The sequence below is a fragment of the Tachyglossus aculeatus genome, chromosome 1, assembly GCF_015852505.1.
Source record: "Tachyglossus aculeatus isolate mTacAcu1 chromosome 1, mTacAcu1.pri, whole genome shotgun sequence".
Lineage (NCBI taxonomy): Eukaryota > Metazoa > Chordata > Mammalia > Monotremata > Tachyglossidae > Tachyglossus > Tachyglossus aculeatus.
This window is the reverse complement of record NC_052066.1, coordinates 142,967,042-142,988,162: the sequence shown is the minus strand read 5'-3', so window position 1 is coordinate 142,988,162 and position 21,121 is coordinate 142,967,042. Positions and strand designations below refer to the sequence as shown.

At 49.6% G+C, this 21,121-nt stretch overlaps 1 protein-coding gene across 1 annotated transcript; it reads left to right on the top strand.

The window, feature by feature from the left end:
* The first annotated feature begins 314 nt into the window (after window positions 1-314).
* Window positions 315-19,147, top strand: CLBA1 (clathrin binding box of aftiphilin containing 1). Its single transcript, XM_038743891.1, has 6 exons — window positions 315-377; window positions 6,747-7,387; window positions 8,481-8,629; window positions 12,539-12,668; window positions 16,663-16,779; window positions 17,836-19,147. Exons 2-6 carry the CDS (start codon window positions 6,920-6,922, stop codon window positions 18,001-18,003), a joined length of 1,032 nt encoding a protein of 343 aa, XP_038599819.1. The 5' UTR covers window positions 315-377; window positions 6,747-6,919; the 3' UTR covers window positions 18,004-19,147.
* Window positions 19,148-21,121: the final 1,974 nt, after the last annotated feature.

The following is a 21,121-nucleotide window of genomic DNA, read 5'->3' as shown; positions in this document are numbered from 1 at the left end:
GGGTCGTCAGGGGGCGTGGCTCTGGGAGGAGCCTGTCGTCAAGGGGCGTGCCTCTGGATTGGTCGGGGCGTCGGGGGCGAGGCTCTGGATTGGTCGGTTCGTCGGGGGCGAGGCTCTGGATTGGCCGGTTCGTCGGGGGGCCGTGTCCCTGGATTGGTCGTGTCTTTCCCGAGGGCGTCTGCCCCCGCTCCGTCGGTGGGTGTGGCGTGTGACGTCAGCCGGCCTGCCTGCGCGCAGGCGTCGAGCGGCGCGCGCGGGGCCCGTTACCGGGGCAACGCCGGGCGCCGGGGACCAACGGCGGCGGCGGGCACGGCGGGGGGCACGGCGGGGGGCACGGCCGCTCCGTCCGGACCCCCGGACCCCCGTCCTCTGACACGGTCTGTTTCCCCCCCCTTCCCCTACTCATTCAGCCCCATCCGACCCCCCCCCCATCCCTCTATGGCACTGCCATCATCATCATCATCATCATCATCAATCGTATTTATTGAGCGCTTACTGTGTGCAGAGCACTGGACTAAGCGCTTGGGAAGTGCAAATTGGCAACGTCTAGAGACCGTCCCTACCCAACAGTGGGCTCACGGTCTAAAAGGGGGAGACAGAGAACAAAACCAAACATACCAACAAAATAAAATAAATAGGATAGATATGTACAAGTAAAATAAATAAATAGAGTAATAAATATGTACAAGCATATATCCATATGTACAGGTGCTGTGGGGAAGGGAAGGAGGTAAGATGGGGGGGATGGAGAGGGGGACGAGGGGGAGACTGCCATGTTACCCAAGGGGCCTTCCCCAACCGCCCCCCCCCCCCACAATAGTAATACTGATAACGACATTTACTGAGCGCTTACTATGTGCTAAGCGCTGGGGCGGTTACAAGGTGATCAGGCGGTCCCTCGGGGGGCTCACAGTCTTCATCCCCATTTGACAGTTGAAGGAACTGAGGCCCAGAGAATAGTAATAATCATCATGATGACATTTATTAAGCGCTTACTATGTGCCAAGCACCGTGCTAAACGCCGGGGAGGTTACCAGGTGATCAGGTTGCCCCACTGGGGGCTCACGGTCTTCATCCCCATTTGACAGTTGAAGGAACTGAGGCCCAGAGACATTTATTAAGCGCTTACTATGTGCCAAGCACCGTGCTAAACGCCAGGGAGGTTACAAGGTGATCAGGTTGCCCCACTGGGGGCTCACAGTCTTCATCCCCATTTGACAGTTGAAGGAACTGAGGCCCAGAGAATAATAATAATGATAATCATGATGACATTTATTAAGCGCTTACTATGTGCCAAGCACCATGCTAAACGCCGGGGAGGTTACAAGGTGATCAGGTTGCCCCACTGGGGGCTCACGTGGTCTTCATCCCCATTTGACAGTTGAAGGAACTGAGGCCCAGAGAATAATAATAATGATAATCATGATGACATTTATTAAGCGCTTACTATGTGCCAAGCACCATGCTAAACGCCGGGGAGGTTACAAGGTGATTAGGTTGTCCCACTGGGGGCTCACGGTCTTCATCCCCATTTGACAGTTGAAGGAACTGAGGCCCAGAGAATAATAATAATAATCATGATGACATTCATTAAGCGCTTACTATGTGCAAAGCACTTTTCTAAGCGCTGGGGAGGTTACAAGGTGATGAGGTGGTCCCACTGGGGGCTCACGGTCTTCATCCCCATTTGACAGTTGAAGGAACTGAGGCCCAGAGAATAATAATCATCATCATGATGACATTTATTAAGCGCTTACTATGTGCAAAGCACCGTTCTAAGCGCTGGGGAGGTTACAAGGTGATCAGATTGTCCCACGGGAGGCTCACAGTCTTCATCCCCATTTTCCAGATGAGGTCACTGAGGCCCAGAGAAGTGAAGTGACTGTCCTAAAGTCACACAGCTGACAAGTGGCGAGCTGGGATTTGAACCCACAACCTCTAACTCCAAAGCCCGGGCTATTTCCACTGTGCCACACTGCTTCTCTTGGGAGTCAGAGGTCGTGGGTTCAAATCCCAGCTCCGTCAACTGTCAGCTGGGTGACTTTGGGCAAGTCACTTCTCTTCTCTGGGCCTCAGTTCCCTCACCTGTAAAATGGGGATGAAGACTGTGAGCCCCCCGTGGGACAACCTGATCACCTTGTAACCTCCCCAGCGCTTAGAACGGTGCTTGGCACATAGTAAGCACTTAAAAAATACCATCATTGTGATTATGATCCCAGTGCTTAGAACAGTGCTTGGCACATAGTAAGCACTGAACAAACGCCATCATCATTATTATTATTATTCTCTGGGCCTCCGTTCCCTCGTCTGTAAAATAGGGATCATCATCAATCGTATTTATTGAGCGCTTACTGTGTGCAGAGCACTGTACTAAGCGCTTAAGAATGAGGACTGTGAGCCTCCCTTGGGACCACCTGATCACCTTGTATCTATCCCAGTGCTTAGAACAGCACTTGGCCCATAATAAGCGCGTAACAAATACTATCATTATTATTATTATTATTATCTGTGCCTCAGTTCCCTCGTCTGTAAAATGGGGATGGAGACTGTGAGCCCCACGTGGGATAACCTGATAACCTTGTGCCCCCCCCCCCAGTGCTTTAGAATAGTGCTCGGCACATAGTAAGTGCTTAACAAATGCCATTATTATTATGTATTGACCCCTGACTCTGTGTTACTTATTTGCCGAATTGTAATAATAATAAGGACGGCATTTATGGTATTTGTTAAGGGCTTAACTATGTTCCTAGCTTAACTGTGTCCCTAGTAATGGGGATGAAGACTGGGAGCCCCATGTAGGGCAACCTGATTATCTTGTATCTACCCCAGCACTTAGAACACTGCTTGGCACATAGTAAGCACTTCACAAATACCATAATAATTATTAATAATTATTATTATCCCAATCTGGCACAAAGTTCGATCCTTCCATGGACGAGTTTCTAACCGTGATGAAATTTGCCTGCAGGAAGTGCTGGCCGTTTCAAGGGCCGAATTCACAGCAGGGCGCAGGACCCCCATCTCTAAGCCCTACTGGAGGCTCACCTCCTCCAGGAGGGCTTCCCAGACTAAACCCCCTTTTCCTCAGCTCCCCCTCCCCTCCCCATCACCCCGACTTGCTCCCTTTGCTCTATCCCCCTCCCCCCGACAGCACTTGTGTATATATGTACATATTTATGATTCATTCATTCATTCATTCATTCAGGCGTATTTATTGAGCGCTTACTATGTGCAGAGCACTGGACTAAGCGTTTGGGAAGCACAAGTTGGCAACATATAGAGACGGTCCCTGCCTGACAGCGGGCTCACAGTGGGAGACAGACAACAAAACAAAACATATAAACCAAATAAAATAAATAGAATAAATATGTACAAGTAAAATAAGTAAATAGAGTAATAAATATGTACAAACATATACATATATACAGGTGCTGTGGGGAGGGGAAGGAGGTAAGGTGGGGGGATGGGAAGGGGGAGGAGAGGGAGAGGAAGGAGGGGGCTCAGTGTGGGAAGGCCTCCTGGAGGAGGCGAGCTCTCAGTAGGGCCTTGAAAGGAGGACGAGAGCTAGCTTGGCGGATGGGTGGAGGGAGGGCATTCCGGGCCAGGGGGAGGACGTGGGCCGGGGGTCGACGGCGGGACAGGCGACAACGAGGCACGGTGAGGAGGTTAGCGGCAGAGGAGCGCAGGGTGCGGGCTGGGCTGGAGAACGACAGAAGGGAGGTGAGGGAGGAGGGGGTGAGGGGATGGACAGCCTTGAAGCCCAGGGGGAGGAGTTTTTGCCTGATGTGTAGGTTGATTGGTAGCAACTGGAGATTTTTGAGGAGGGGAGTAACATGCCCAGAGCGTTTCTGCACAAAGACGATCCGGGCAGCAGCATGAAGTATGGATTGAAGTGGGGAGAGACAGGAGGATGGGAGATCGGAGAGGAGGCTGATGCAGTAGTCCAGTCGGGATAGGATGAGAGATTGAACAAGTAGGGTAGTGGTTTGGATGGAGAGGAAAGGGCAGATCTTGGCGATGTTGTGGAGCTGAGACCGGCAGGTTTTGGTGATGGATTGGATGTGAGGGGTGAACGAGAGAGCGCGGAGCCGAGGATGACACCAAGGTTGCGGGCTTGTGAGACGGGAAGGATGGTAGTGCCGTCTACAGTGACGGGAAAGTCAGGGAGAGGGCAGGGTTTGGGAGGGAAGACAGGGAGTTCAGTCTTGGACATATTGAGTTTTAGGTAGCGGGCAGACATCCAGATGGAGATGTCCTGAAGGCGGGAGGAGATGCGAGCCTGGAGAGAGGGGGAGAGAGCAGGGGCAGAGATGTAGATCTGGGTGTCATCAGCGTAGAGATGATAGTTGAAGCCGTGGGAGTGAATGAGGTCACCAAGGGAGTGAGTGTGGATCGAGAACAGAAGGGGACCAAGAACTGAACCTTGGGGAACCCCCACAGTAAGAGGATGGGAGGGGGAGGAGGAGCCTGCAAAAGAGACTGAGAATGAACGGCCAGAGAGATGAGAGGACGGAGTCTGTGAAGCCAAGGTTGGAAAGCGTGTTGAGGAGAAGGGGGTGGTCCACAGCATCAAAGGCAGCTGAGAGGTCGAGGAAGATTAGGATAGAGTAGGAGCCGTTGGATTTGGCAAGCAGGAGTCGTTGGTGAGCAGGAGTCGTTGGTGACCTTTGAGAGAGCAGTTTCCCTGGAATATAGGGGACGGAAGCCAGACTGGAGGGGGTCAAGGAGAGGGTTGGCATTGAGGAATTCGAGGCAGCGCGTGTAGACGACTTGTTCAAGGAGTTTGGAAAGGAATGGTAGGAGGGAGATAGGACAATAACTAGAAGGTGAGGTGGGGTCAAGAGAGGGTTTTTTTAGGATGGGAGAGACATGGGCATGTTTGAAGGCAGAGGGGAAGGAACCAGTGGAGAGTGAGCGGTTGAAGATGGAAGTTAAGGAGGGGAGAAGGGACGGAGCGAGAGATTTCATGAGATGAGAGGGAATGGGGTCAGAAGCACAGGTGGCCGGAGTAGCAGTTGAGAGGAGGGAGGACATCTCCTCTGAGGATACTGCTGGGAAGGATGGGAGAGTAGCGGAGAGGGTTGAGAGCCGGGGGGTTGGAGAAGCAGGGGGAGTGACTTTGGGGAGCTCAGACCTGATGGATTTAATTTTATTAATGAAGTAAGAGGCCAGATCATTGTGGGTGAGGGAAAGAGGAAGGGGAGGAACAGGGGGCCTGAGAAGGGAGTTAAATGTACCGAAGAGCTGATGGGGATGATGGGCATGGGTGTCAATAAGGGAGAAGAAATAGTTTTGTCTGGCAGAGGAAGGGGCTGAGTTAAGGCAGGAAAGGATAAACTTGAAGTGAACGAGGTTGGCATGGTGTTTAGACTTTCACCAGCAGCGTTCAGCAGCTCGAGCATAAGAGCAAAGGAGGCGGACGGTGGCAGTGATCCAGGGCTGTGGGTTAGTGGTACGAGAGTGGCGAAGGGAAAGGGGAGTGAGGGAGTCGAGCTGAGTAGAAAGGGTAGAGTTGAGAGCAGTAATCTGATCATCAAGACTGGGTAGAGAGGAGAGGGAGGTGAGGTGGGGTGTGAGGCGCTCAGAAAGATGGATGGGGTCGAGAGAGCAGAGGTCTCTGTGAGGAAGTAATGTAGGTTTACAGGGGAGAGGAGTGTGAGCGAGGAGGCAGGTGAAAAGGTTATGATCAGAGAGAGGGATTTCAGAGTTGGCGAGGGTGGACACAGTGCAGCGATAGGAGATGATGAGGTCGAGGGTATGACCAAGTTGGTGAGTGGGCGAGGTGGGGTGGAGCAGGAGGTTGGCAGCATCAAGGAGAGATAGAAGGCGGGCGGCAGAGGAGTCACCAGGGATATCCGTGTGGATGTTGAAGTTTCCGAGGATCAGAGTGGGCATGGAAAAGGAGAGAAGGAAGGTGAGGAAGGGGTCAAAATCGTTAAAGAAGTTGGAGGTGGGGCGGGGGGGGTGGTGGTAGATGACGGCTACAAGAATCTGGAGAGGGGGGTAGAGGCGAATAATGTGGGCTTCAAAGGAAGGGAAGGAAAGGGAAGAGGGAGGAGGGATAGTGTGAAAGCGACATTGGAGGGCGAGAAGGAAACCGACACCTCCTCCTTTTCCGGTGAGTCTGGGGGAGTGGGAGAAGAAGAGAAGAAGAAGAATATAGTTCTATTTATATTAATGATGTGTATATATCTATAATTCTATTTATGGGTATTGATGCTATTGATGACTGGTTACTTGTTTTGATGCCTGTCTCCCCCCTTCTAGACTCTGAGCCTATCATGGGCAGGGATTGTTTGTTACTGAATGGTACTTTCCAAGCTTAGTAGAGTGCTCTGCACACAGTAAGCACTCAATAAATACATTTGAATGAATGACCCCTACAAGGCCATTCGGCCTGGGGTTTCGTGGCCTAGTGAAAAGAGCACAGGCCTGGGAATCAGAGGACCTGGGTACCAATTCCGGCTCTACCATTTGCCGGCTGGGTGACCTTGGGCCAACAGCTTCACTTCTCTGGGCCTCAGTTCCCTCAACTGTAAAGTGGGGATTCAGTACCTGCTCTCCTTCCTCCTTGACGGAGCCTTTTGTGGGAGCCGATTAACGCGTATCCACCCCAGCGCTTGGAGCGGTGCTTGACACCGAGTAAGCACGTGTAAATGGAAATGAAAAATGGAATCAGCCCCGTAACATCCTGCCATAATCACTGACTGCGGGTTTTTCCTTTGCCTTATCTTTCTCCCCCTCAGCCGAGCTGCCAGAAAACTGACCTGGGAAGGATCATCGATGACAGTGAGGCAGTGACCGAAGGATAGACTCCCCACGGCCCAGTGGACGTTTGAATCTTTCTTTTTCCCAGCCCCACTCAGCCACCCTCTCAGCACCTCCAAAGCAGTTCCATGCTCTTCCGGGAGCCCCCAAAATGCAGGAATATTGGGTGGAAAACTTCGGCCGATTGAACATTTCCGACTGGCTGTCCCTAGACGACCTCACCTATCAAATAGGGAAGGTGACCCTCTGTGAAACCGACAAGGGCCACGGCGAACTGAACGCTGGAAAAACCCCAGAAAAGGTGTCCGCGGAAGACATTCAGCCCGGCCCAATGGAGGGGGATGGCGAAGCCAGGGCGTCTGTGGTCCCCGTGGGGTTTCCTGACAAAAACTGCCCTGGTACCATGGAGCCCAACTCCTGGGGGGACTTCGAAGGGTTCAGTGAGGCCTCGGACGAGGCGGAAAGTTTCGCCTTAGAGGCCGGGGCGCGGTCTGATCGTTGGCCTCCGGAAGAGAGACCCCCCTCGATGGAAGAACATTTGGGGGTTGCTCTGGGCTCCCGTCTCTCTAACAGGAATATCCGGAGTATGATGGGAGCTGCCTCCATTTCCTCCCTGGAGGTTGGTTGGATAGAGCTTTAGCAATCACCTTGCTGGCCGTCCACGGACGTTACCCAGATGGATGATGCCCCAGGGTGGGGGCGGAGCCCCTTTGGTCGTGAGACTGTGACTTCCATCTAGGTGTCCGGAGAGCGGGGGCTGCCAGGTGCTCAGGAGGCCCCATCTCCTTTTGGTGTTTTGTGTTTTGTTTTCCCTGGTATTTTTTTAAGTGCTTACTAGGTGTCAGTCACTGTACTAAGCCCTGCGGTAGATACAAGCTGTCAGTTTGGACACTGTCCCACGTGGGGCTCACTGTCTCAATCCCCATTTTACAGATGAGGTAGCTGAGGCACAGAGAAGTGAAGTGGCTTGTTCGAGGTCACACAGCAGATAAGTGGCGGAGCCGGGATTAGAATCCGGGTCCCTCTGACTCCCAGGATCTCGCTTGTTCCAGAAGGCCAACTGTGAGCCCTGTGTGGGACAGGGACGGCGTCCAACCCAATTTCCTTGTATCTGAGTGTAGTGCCTGGCACATAGTAAGCGCTTAACAAATACCACAATTATTATTATTATTATTATTCTCTCTCGTTCTCCAGCCCTGTTCCCCCACCGGTCAGCTTTCCTGTTCTCCCTCCTCTCTTCCCTCCCGACTCTTGATTTCCCCTGTCTCTCCCCCTCCCTCGCCAATCCCTGTTGCTATGGTTTCCCTCCTCCCCCCCCCCACCCGGCCACCTTCCATTTTTGACTTGATGTTTTCTCTCTCCCCATTTCCCCTCTCCCTTTTTTTCCTCCACCCCAAAATAAAGCATGAGAAGAGGAATGCTAACGGGGGCAGGGGGACAGGGGAACAAGAAACAATTGTACTTCTGAAGCCATCTTGTGCCCTCCTGGGAGAGTTTAAAACTAGTTCTCGTTACTGTGCTTGTATCAGGATTTAAAATGGGTGGAAGCACATTGCATGGGACATTTTCCCAGTTTTCTAATTGGTACCATCTATTTGGGGGAACCTTACATTCTTCCCTGGCTCTCTTTCCTCATCAAGCTTGCACGGGCCAGCTAGAGGCTTGTTGTATCTTTGAGGGTCTCCCCTCCTCCCTCCCCTTTTATTTTTCAGACCCAACTCAGCTGTGAGACCATTTTTAAGTTTGCCTTTCGGGACATCCTGGCACAACAGCTCACTGAGGACATCTGCACCTTAGATCAGTTTCTAGAAGCAAGGAGTGAAGAAAACGCAGCTTCTGAACCCGTGAAGAGACCGTTCTGGTAACACATTTAAATTCAATTAGCATCAGGCTGAAAATAACATAGTTATCCAGTGCTTGGATCTTGCTGAAGAAGGCTAAAAAGAAAATGGGTAGTATGTGTTGGAAACTGGGCAGATCACCTTAGCTCACTGAAGTAGCTCTAGTTTTGAACCGGGAGGGAAGAGTTGGCCGAAGACTGTGTTTTTATTGTTATCATCATCATCGTTGTTATAATAATAATAATAATAATAATGGCATTTGTTAAGGGCTTACTATGTGCCGAGCACTGTTCTAAGTGCTGGGGGGGCGGGGGGGGATACAAGGTGATCAAGTTGTCCCACGTGGGGCTCACAGTCTTAACCCCCATTTTGCAGATGAGGTCACTGAGGCTCAGAGAAGTGAAGTGACTTGCCCAAGGTCACACAGCAGACATGTGGCGGAGTCGGGATTCGAACCCACGACCTCGGACTCCAAAGCCCGGGCTCTTTCCACTGAGCCGGGCTGCTTCTCTAATGGATTCTCTTATGGATTAAGTGCTTATTCTGTGTCAAGACTGTCTCTAAAATCTGGGGTAGATGCAGGGGTTTGACTTAAGGGGCAGGACTCTGCTTGTCCCGTGGTGAGGAGGGGCGGGAATAGCATTGGGCAAGTCACTTAACTTCTCTGAGCCTCAGTTGCCTCATCTGTAAAATGGGGATTAAGACTGTGAGCCCCCCATGGGACAACCTGATCACCTTGTAACCTCCCCAGCGCTTAGAACAGTGCTTTGCACATAGCAAGTGCTTAATAAATGCCATTATTATTATTATTATTGGGTAGTGATTTCCCTGTGAGCGGGACAAGGTCAGCTGGAGAAATGGAAATCCCCACTTAGACAGTGGGGTCATCTTGTCCCCAGAAAACTCCTCTAAGAAGGAGATAAATGAACCTCTTTCATCATCCCTCCAGGGAGTGGGCGAGGTCAACAGTAGGTGCAGTGAGAGAAACAAGGGACCGAAAACCCACCGACCCTGGCCAAAAGGCCTCAGGGGTGTCCGATGGAAAATCAGAGCTGGTACTTCCCTCGAGCGAATAGGTGCGATTCGTGTGCTAGGTCTGTAGTTAAATTCATTCCTTTTCTGCGCATTGTGGCATTTCCTCCTGAAGGGAAGGGGCAGCCACATAACGCCGGCCAGCGTTAGAACCTACGGCCCCACGGGCGGTTTTAAAATGGGGATTGAGGCTGTGAGCCCCATGTTGGGCAGGGACCGTGTCCAACCTGATATGCTTGTATCCACCCCAGCGCATAATACAGGGCCTGGCACATAGAGAAGCAGCGTGGCTCAGTGGAAAGAGCCCGGGCTTTGGAGTCAGAGGTCATGGGTTCAAATCCCAGCTCCGCCAATTGTCAGCTGTGTGACTTTGGGCAAGTCACTTCACTTCTCTGGGCCTCAGTTCCCTCATCTGTAAAATGGAGATTTAGACTGAGCCCCATGTGCGACTGACTGATCACCTTGTATCCCCCCAGTGCTTAGAACAGTGATTTGCACATAATAAGTGCTTAACAAATACCAAAATTATTATTATCATTATAGCCAGTACTTAAAAATACCATAAAAAAAGTTGTACTCAGATGGGACCTGGTAGCCACTGTCATCTGGAAGTAAGGTGAAGTGGCTGCTACTTTCCCAAGATCTGCATAATAATAATAATAATAATGGTATTAAGCACTTACTATGTGCAAAGCACTGTTCTAAGTGCTGGGGCGATACAAGGTGATCAGGTTGTCCCACGTGGGGCTCACAGTCTTAATCCCCATTTGACAGATGAGGGAACTGGGGCACAGAAAAGTGAAGTGACTTGCCCAAAGTCACACAGCTGACAGTTGCCAGAGCTGGGATTCGAACCCATGACCTCTGACTCCAAAGCCCAGGCTCTTTCCCCTGAGCCACGCTGCTGCTCGTGTGTCGGTCTGAACCCCCTGGGGTGAGAGGAGAGGGAAAGGGAAGGAAGCAGGGGACATATTCTCTTTTCTTTGAGGAAAGAATCTTGACCCATTTACCCGGTGGGTGTGAAGGCTCAGCCACTGTCAGTATCCCATCAGTACACATAAAAATAAAAAATGATGGTATCTGTTAAGCACTTACTATGCACCAGACACTGTACTAAGCGCTGGAGTGGACCCAAGCAAATCGACGTGGACACAGTCCCTGTCCCACATGGGGCTCACGGTCCCAATCCCCATTTTATAGAAGAGGTAACCGAGGCCCGGAGAAGTGAAGTCACTTGCCCAAGACAAATGGCGGAGCTGGGATTAGAACTCAGGACCTTCCGATTCCTAGGCCCGGGCTCTATCCACTAGGCCATGCTGCTTCGCAGAATGTGCCGGTCCTAGCTAAAGCAAGAAGCATCTGCCCAGTGTCCGGTTCTAGGGTGAACCCTGCCAATGGGGGCCAGGAGATGGGCCGAGGGGGCTGTGATGAGAAGGGTGGCCACCACTGACCACCCCATATACCTCCCCTGCCATCCTGGAATAATGGATAATAATGAATAATTATTAATAATAATATGAATAATGAATAACGCCTGGGCGTTAGAGAGTCATGGGTTCTAATCCCCGCTCTGCCATTTATCAGCTGTGTGGCCTCGGGCAAATCACTTCACTTCTCTGTGCCTCGGTTACCTCATCCGTAAAATGGGGATTCAGACCATGAGCTCCACGCGCGGGACAGGGACTGTGTCCAACCCAATTTGCCTGTATCCGCCCCAACGCTCAGTACAGGGCCTGGCACATAGTAAGTGCCTAACAAATATCATTATTATTATTATCATGATTGTTATTATCCTACCGTCTAGGGGAAGGCCAGCGGCTGCTTCAAACGGGGTCTCTCCAGCAGGAGGGTGGGTAATGGGCATAGCTCACCTGTCAGGCTGCGTCTCACTGGGGAAGATGGCTTAGGAGAAGCAGTGTGGCTCAGTGGAAAGAGCACCGGTTTTGGAGTCCCAGGTCATGGGTTCAAATCCCGGCTCTGCCAATTGTCAGCTGTGTGACTTTGGGCAAGTCACTTCATTTCTCTGTGCCTGTTACCTCATCTGTAAAATGGGGATGAAGACTGTGAGCCCCCCGTGGGACAACCTGATCACCTTGTCACCTCCCCAGCGCTTAGAACAGTGCTTTGCATATAGTAAGCGCTTAATAAATGCCATTATTATTATTATTGTGGCTTAAGGGGTGGGACCACTTGCCAATACAAGCAATTCAGCCCCATTTTTATGGCATTTGTTAAGCACTTACTCTGTGCCAGGCCCCGTTCTAAGCTCTGGGTTAGCTTCGGGTTTGGACACAGTCCATGTTCCAGGTGGGACGCAGAGTATCAATCCCCGTTTTGCAGCGGAGGGAAACGAGGCACAGAGGAAGGGTAAAGTGACTTGCCCAAGGTCACACAGCAGACAAGTGGTGGAGCTGGCATTAGAACCCAGGTCCTTCAGGCTTCCAGGCCCGGGCCGTGTCCACTAGGCCACACTGCTTCTTAAATCGGCCCACGCTGCAGGATCCCCTCGCCCCAATCTTGACCTGATTGGTGTCACCCAGACACGGACAGGCCCAGGCAGGCAAAATTGTGGAGGGCCGGGGCCGGGGGGGGGTGTTTCCCCAAAGTCCTCCATCATCTCCAGATGACAACTTCTAAATTTGATCCTGTTGTAGGGTCCTGGGGTCCTAGGAACCTAGATAAACTACGATTTCTGAGGATTACTCCCATCCCCAACTCCCTTACCTCAGATCCTTTTGCGGAGCGGAGCGTCTACACCTCCCCAAGCAGGGCAACACTTTGGACCTGCTCCTTCGCCAGAGCTGGCCGGGCCCAGCATGGAATTGTTTCAGGAATTTGGTACGAAAGGTGTTTTTTTTTTTTTCGAAGTTCAATTCTAATAGATTTTTTTTTTCCAGCTCAAACTCCCGAAAACTTTGGAGAACTCTTCGGGACGCCAATAGCGCACCCACTTCAAGATACCTCTGGACTAAATCCCACTGTCTGGACAACTTCTTACTTGTTCTTGGAATTGACTCGACACAAAAAGTAAAGTGCTTAATATACTTTTAGCCCTTTTAGTGACTACTTGCTTATGTTTCCCGTGACCAGTAATGGACTCTGTAATTGGGAGCGTGGCCCAAGGAGGTTGGAATTCGTTTTCCAGTCCTAATACAGACCAGTCTTCTACAACTTGAATCTAGAAATCATTCCCAAAGAAACTTAATGTAGTGATGTCTTTTGAGGCCACGATATGGAAATGAGGACGATTGGCCCATAGACTTTCCTGCCCAGGCAGATTTACTTCTCTGATGAGCTCCCTGTGGCCATTTTGGAATCGACTGGCAGGATAATTAAAATCTACATCGGCTGGCAGGATAATTAAAATCTACTAAAAGACTTTGGCAGTTGGAAAAAAGAATACTGGTTCAGGGTAGACCGAGTGCAATTTCCAACTCCTATGTAATAGTTACGGGGTTAAGTGCTTACTGTGTGCCAAGCACTGTTCTAAGCACTTGGGTAGGTACAAGCAGCGTGGCTCAGGGAAAAGAGCCCAGGCTTTGGAGTCAGAGGTCATGGGTTCGAATCCCGGCTCTGCCACATGTCTGCTGTGTGACCTTAGGCAAATCACTTAACTTCTCTGAGCCTCAGTTCCCTCATCTGTAAAATGGGGATTAAAACTGTGAGCCCCACGTGAGACAACTTGATCACCTTGTACCCCCCCAGCGCTTAGAAGAGTGCTTTGCACATAGTAAGCGCTTAACAAATGCCATTATTATTATTATTATTATTATTGTTATTATAATGATGGTATTTGTTAAGCACTTTCTATGTGTGAAGTACTGTTCTAGGCACTGGGGAGGATACAAGGCTATCAGCTTATCCCATGTGGGGCTCACAGTCTTAAACCCCATTTTACAGATGAGATAACTGAGGCACCGAGAAGTTAAGTGACTTGCTCAAAGTCACCCAGCTGGCGGGATTAGAACCCAAGCCCACGCTCTTTCCACTGAGCCACGCTGCTTCTCTATTCATCTTAGCAGACCCTGCGTGGATTTAAACCAGAGGACTGAGGAAATAAAATAATAATAACTGTGGCAATTTTTAAGCGCTAGCCAGGCTGTGTATTAAGTGCTGAGTTAGAAAGAAGATAATAAGGCCAGACACCGTACTTGTCCCACACGAGAAGCAGTGTGGCTAAGTGGAAAGAGCCCGAGCTTGGGAGTCAGAGGTCGTGGGTTCTAATCCCAGCTCTGCCACTTGTCAGCTGTGTGACCTTGGGCAAGTCACTTCTCTGGGCATCAGTTACCTCATCTGTAAAATGGGGATTAAGACTGTGAGCCCCACATGGGACAACCTGAATACCTTATATCTACCCCAGCGCTTAGAACAGTGCTTGGCACATAGTAAGTGCTTAACAAAAACCATAATAATAATAATAATAATGGGGCTCACACACAGGTAAGTGCTTCCTACAGTGCTCTGCACACAGTAAGCACTCAATAAATACGATTGAATGAATGAGAGAGAACAGGTATTGGATCCCCCACTTTACAGCTGCCAGAAGCAGTGTGGTTCAGTGGAAAGAACCCGGGCTTTGGAGTCAGAGGTCACGGGTTCAAATCCCGGCTCCGCCAATTGTCAGCTGTGTGATTTGGGGCAAGTCACTTAACTTCTCTGGGCCTCAGTTCCCTCATCTGTAAAATGGGGATGAATACTGTGCTCCCCTGTGGGTCAACCTGATCACCTTGTATCCCCCCCAGTGCTTAGAACAGTGCTTTGCACGTAGCAAGCGCTTAATAAATGCCACCATTATTATTATTACAGGTGAGGTAACTGAGAAGCGAAGTGCCTTTCTCAAGGTCAAACATCAGGCAGCTGGTGGAGCTGGGATTAGAACCCAGGTCTTCTGACTCTTAGGCCTTTGCTCTATCCACCATCATCATCATCATCAATCGTATTTATTGAGTGCTTACTGTGTGCAGAGCACTGTACTAAGCGCTTGGGAAGTACAAATTGGCAACATATAGAGACAGTCCCTACCCAACAGTGGGCTCACAGTCTAAAAGGGGGAGACAAAACCAAACATACTAACAAAATAAAATAAATAGAATAGATATGTACAAGTAAAATAAATAAATAAATAGAGTAATAAATATGTACAAACATATATATGTGCTGCTTCAGTAAAGGAAGCTTCAGTCTCTGCTCCAGGATTCATTCCAGAATCTCCTCCATCTCCATCGTCTCCAGAAGGGTGTACGGGGCCCGTAGTATCCGATGCCTTTCTGTCTTATTGAGATGGGTCGTCTTGACACCAGCCTTAGGGGGGGTCATTCATTCATTCATTCAGTCATATTTATTGAGCGCTTACTGTGTGCAGAGCAATGTGCTAAGCACTTGGGAAGTCCAAGTTGGCAACATATAGAGACGGTCCCTACTCAACAGCGGGCTCACAGTCTAGGAACAGTCAGTGAATAGATTGGAAGCCTGGAAACTCTCCCCTCCATGGGGGCTCATGCTGGGATAGCAGTCAAGACCCGTTAGCGTCTGCAGTTGGAAAATGCGCCACTCGGATTCGTAGTAATAATAATAATAATAACCGTGGGGTATTTGTTAAAAGCGCTCACTGTGTGCCAGGCACCGTTCTAAGCGGTGGGGTAGATCCAAGGTAATCAGGTTGTCCCACGGGGGGCTCGCGGTCTTAATCCCCATTTGCCAGATGAGGTCACTGAGGCCCAGAGAATTGAAGTGACCTGCCCAAGTTCACCCAGCAGACGAGTGGCGGAGCCGGGATTAGAACCCAGATCCTTCTGACCCCCAGGCCCATACTCGATCCGCCAGGCAGAGAAGCAGCGTGGCTCAGTGGAAAGAGCACGGGCTTTGGAGTCGGGGGTCATGGGTTTGAATCCTGGCTCTGCCCCTTGTCAGCTGTTTGACTTCGGGCAAGTCACTTCACTTCTCTGTGCCTCAGTTCCCTCATCTGTAAAATGGGGATTAAGACTGTGAGCCCCACGTGGGACAACCTGATCACCTTGTATCCTCCCCAGTGCTTAGAAAAATGCTTTGCACATAGTAAGCGCTTAGTAAATGCCATCATTATTATTGTTATTATTATTATTATTAGGCCACACTGCTTCTTACAATTAAGATTCAGGGAAGTCCTGCTTTTGCATGCCGTCTGAGGATGAACTAAGCAGGATTGCTTGAAGCAGGCCCGTGCCCTACCCAGTACTTCTTGTTTCGGGTTCTTGGCAAATTGCCAGAGGGACCGAGGGTGAAGGGGCATTCATTCATTCATTCAATCGTATTTATTGAGCGCTCACTGTGTGCAGAGCACTGTACTAAGCGCTTGGGAAGGACAAGTTGGCAACATATAGGGACGGTCCCTACCCAGCAGCGGGCTCACAGTCTAGAAGAGAGCCAGCCCTGTGGTGCCACCCTTCCCTGCTCTTTCCTGTCAGCAGCTCAGGCTGGAAGAGCCGAGCCCCATGGCTACCCCAAGTGACCCAAGTTTTATTACAAAAACGTACAGTTTGGCCCCAAGGGCATCTATTCTCCCAGCGCATTGTCTGTCTCCACATGGCAGCGCGAGAAGCAGCCAGAAGAAGCCAGTGAGAAGAAGTTAGAGAAGCAGCGTGGCTCAGTGGAAAAGAGCCCGGGCTTTGGAGTCAGAGGTCATGGGTTCAAATCCCAGCTCTGCCAATCGTCGGCTGTGTGGCTTTGGGCAAGTCACTTCACTTCTCTGGGCCTCAGTTACCTCGTCTGTAAAATGGGAATGAAGTCTGTGAGCCCCACCATGGGACAACCTGATCACCTTGTAACCTCCCCAGCACTTAGAACAGTGCTTTGCACATAGTAAGCGCTTAATAAATGCCATCATTATTATTTTTACAGTTCAGCAGCAGAGACAATTCCTGCCCACAACGCTTTGCTCTGCATATAGCAGGTGCTCAGTAAATACCATCAATCGATTGCTAAGCACACAGTGCACTCCATAAATGCTTTTTATTCATTGACCGACAGTGATTTCTTTTGTTAGGACCCTTCAGGAAACCATCACCTCACTTCGGAAGGTGCAAACCGGAAGGAAATCGAGGAACTGATGGACGTTAATGGCTTCAATATTCATAACTGTAAGGCTCTCATTCAAACCAAGGTAAGGGAAGTTTGGAAAAATTCCTCGCAGGTATTTATGCCCTTCCCCCTTCCATCCCCTCGGGGCTTGCTGTGTTGTGAGTCGGCTCTAAGCAATCCTGCTTAGTTAATCCTCATCAAGATTTCCCTGACTCTTAATTGCTACAGCGGAAAGAGCACCAGCCTGAGAGTCATAGGACCTGGGTTCCAATCCCGCCTCTGCCACTTGTCTGCCGTGTGACTTTCGTTGTCACTTAACTTTTGGGTACCTCAGTTTCCTCAACTGTAAAATGGGGATTAAGACTGTGATCGCGTTGTGGGACGGGGGCTGTGTCCAACCTGATTGACTTGTATCTGCCCCAGCGCTTAGAACAGTGCTTGGAACATAGCGCTTAGCAAGTACCATACTTAAATACCTGTGATCCCTCCTACTTAGTGATAATAATGATGGCATTTGTGAAGTGCTTACTGTGTGTCAGGCACTGTTCGTTCATTCATTCAGTCAACTGGTACTCCCCAAGTGCTTAGTACAGTGCCCTGCACACAGTAAGCGCTCAATCAATACGATTGAATGAATTCAGTCGTAGTTATTAAGCGCTTACTGTTTGCAATGCACTGTCCTAAGCTAAAGAGTTGTTCTAAGTACAGAGCACTGTTCTAAGATAAACCCTGCCCCAAAATAAGGCTCACAGTCTTAATTCCCATTTTTCAGATGAGGTAACTGAGTCCCTGAGAAGTGAAGGGACTTCTTCACTTCGCCCAAGGTCATGCAGCAGACAAGTGGTGGATCTGGGATTAGAACCCAGGTCCTCCTGACTCTCAGGCCTGTACTTTATTCATCTCAAACAGTGAGCCCAGTGCGGGACAGGGACTGTGTCCAACCTAATTAACTTATTACGTACCCAGCGCTTAAAACAGTGTTTGGCACATAGTGACTGCTTAACAGATACTATTTGAAAAGCAAGGAAATAACTCGTTTTTCCGTATCTTAATCGATCAGCAGTTAATCAGTTTTCCTAGTGGCAGGATATTATCGACTTTCGCTCTGAATCTTAACTTTCTTTTCTGTTCCGTTCAGCTTTCTGTATCCCCAAGTCCCAGGCGTGGCAATCTCTTCGTTCACAACCTCTTTCTGAAGAAGACTCCTTCTCATGGAACTCTGCAATACATAACAATCCCAAGAAAGAGGAGACTTTTCACTACCCGCAGTCTCAAAATGAAGATTTTTAAGAGTGACGTTTGCTAAAGCAAGAGTGCTTTTTCTTATTGAACCTTGATAATTTTGCTACTGGTTTGGTATTGAACACTAGCGAAGCCGTTCGGGGATGCGAATCCGAAGGGGAAGGTGTAAATAGTTTCCGATTTAAAAGCCAATGACTTTTCTCACTGGGGCCAGGGCTGAGTAAGGACAGCACAAAACCCTGGCTCTCTGTCTGTTTCTCGGCAAGTCTCGAGTCCCGGGTTTTCGTCTGCTATTTTCGGCCCAAAGGCTGGCAGCTGCAACTATATGAGGAATGTAGATGGCCTCGCCTTCTCCTTTCTGGTGGCCCCACCCTGGTCGCCCAACGCCAGGCCGTCTGTTTGGCCCGGTGGTCTGGTTGCTGGGCCCTCTGGCCATCTGTTGCACCATTAAAGAGGCTATCGAGCCCCCCACCAGCCCACGGGGAGACCCCAGACTTGATCCAGACCCGCCCCGGAGCTCCTAGACCTGGTTGAAAACCAGGAGTTATCCACACTTCTCCAATCTCCTGTTGATTGTTAATGAGACTAAAGCTCAGTGACAGGGTTTCGGCCCCCGGCCCTGAAAGAGTCCCTGGTAACATGGATGTTCCGAGCATCAGTTTCCTGTCGTAGGATGAGGGTCTCACCTCTCTGCCCCCTCCCCACCCTTAGAAAACTCGGGGTCCAGTGTAAGCATTGTGGCACTGATTTTTTAAAGCACCAAAAGAAAACTTTTTGCACCCGTTTAGAACGTATTTCAAAACTCCTGGGATACAGCTAGATGGAGGGATGTTTTCAAGTGAATATCCTCCAACGTTTTAATCGTAATTTAACTTTTATTCTCCCCCACCCCCACTGATATTTTTAAGTAGATTTTTGGAGCTATCTGTGTTATTTTATCTAATATTAAAATCACTTCTGTGAGTTGCGCATTGCCGACCTCGGAGTAATGTCACCGTTTTATTAATCTGTAAGTAGCTTTTCTTTTAGAGCGGTTCTGATTACCCAGTTAGTTGCCGAAGTTTGGTCCGTGGTAAATCATCCGTCCGAGGGCTCTGTGAGTGACAGCTCCCTGTTCGTTTCAGCCACAGAAATTCACATTGGAAAAGGCCAAGAGCCTGAAATCTGCACTGACTTTTTGGTAACCTTTAACTTAATAAAATATTCTCAGCACAGACTTGCTTTGTCTTTGTTTTCACAGCCTCTTAGGGAGCTGCTGGAAACAGGCTTGTTCTGTGTAATTGGACTGGGATGGAGAGGAGAGAGGAATATTCCGGGTGCCTGAGGCCTGTCTATCGAGGGCCAGGGAACGGCACTTCATCGGGTGACATCCCTGTATGCCTGCAGACAAATGTAGAAAGAGTAGGAGCTCAAAGAAGTCTCCTGGAAAACCTGCTTTGACATTTTCAGGGTAGCAGTTGAGGACCATAGAAAAGCGTAGAAACCATAACAGCAGTAATGGAAGAACCATTAGCAAGGTTACAGTTTATGACAGAAGACAGGACGTTCTGGAGAAAATACATCCATAGAGGTGCTATGAATCGGAAACGACTCGACGGCACTTCGTTCATTCATTCAATCGTATCTATTGAGCGCTTACTGCGTGCAGAGCATGGAGAAAATACATCCACAGAATTGCTATGAATCCGAAACGACTCGACGGCACTTCGTTCATTCATTCAATCGTATTTATTGGGCGCTTACTGCGTGCAGAGCACTGTACTAAGCACTTGATGAGAACAGTAATAATAGTTGAGAAGCACGTGGCTTGATGGGTAGAGCACAGGCTTGGGAGTCAGAAGGACCGGGTTCCAATCCTGACTCCACCATGTGTCTGCTGTGTGACCTTGGGCAAGTCGCTTCATTTCTCTGGGCCTCAGTTACCTCATCTGGAAAACGGGGATTAAGACTGTGAGCCCCGGATTGAGCCTGTGAGCCCCATGTGGGACAGGGACTGTGTCCAACCCGATTTGCTCATATCCATCGCCACGCTTAGTACAGCCAATCAATCAATCAATCGTATTTATTGAGCGCTTACTGTGTGCAGAGCACTGTACTAAGCGCTTGGGAAGGACAAGTTGGCAACATATAGAGACAGTCCCTACCCAACAGTGCCTGGCACGTAGTAAGTAGTCTAGAGGATGAGCTTATGGCCTAGAAGCTCTACCTGGCTCTGCCACTTGTCTGCTGGGTGATCTTGGGCGGGTCACTTAGCTTCTCTGTGTCTCAGTTTCCTCATCTGTAAAATGGGGATTCCATATCTGTCCTCCCTCCTACTTAAGACCGTGAGCCCGTGCGGGACAGGGATGGTGTCTGACCCGCTTATCTCGAATCTCTCCCAGCACTTGGTACTTGCCGTATGAGAAGCAGCGTGGCTCGGTGGAAAGAGCCCGGGATTTGGAGTCAGAGGTTCAAATCCCGACTCTGCCAATTATCAGCTGTGTGACTCTGGGCAAGTCACTTCACTTCTCTGGGCCTGTTACCTCAACTTTTACTTCCCAAGCGCTTAGTGCAGTGCTCTGCACACAGTAAGCGCTCAATAGATACAATTGAATGAATCTGTAAAAATGGGATTAAGACTGTGAGCCCCCCGTGGGAACAACCTGATCACCTTGTAACCTCCCTAGTGCTTAGAACAGTGCTTTGCACATAGCAAGTGCTTAATAAATGCCATCATTATTATTATTATATAATAAGCATTTAACAAATACCACATTCACTATTACTTAAACAGTGAGCCCCATAAGGAACAGGGACTGGGTCCAACCTAATTATGTTATGTCTACCCCAGCGCTTAGTACAGTGCCTGCCAGATAGTAGTAGATATCATTATTATTATTATTCATTCATTCAATTGTATTTATTGAGCACTTAAGTGCATAGAGCCCTGTATTAAGCATGTGGGAGAGTACTATGTAGCAATAAACAGATACAGTCCCTGCCCACAACAAACGTACTATTATTAGGGTGGGTCAGGATGGTGGCACTGGTGAATCCAAGTGCTTAGTACAGTGCTCTGCACACAGTAAGCGCTCAATAAATACGATTGAATGAATGAAGAGAACCCAAAGGGAGCATCATGGGTAGTACGAGAAGCCGCGGGGACCCCTGCAACTGCCAGCTAAGCAGTCCGTGTGCCAAAC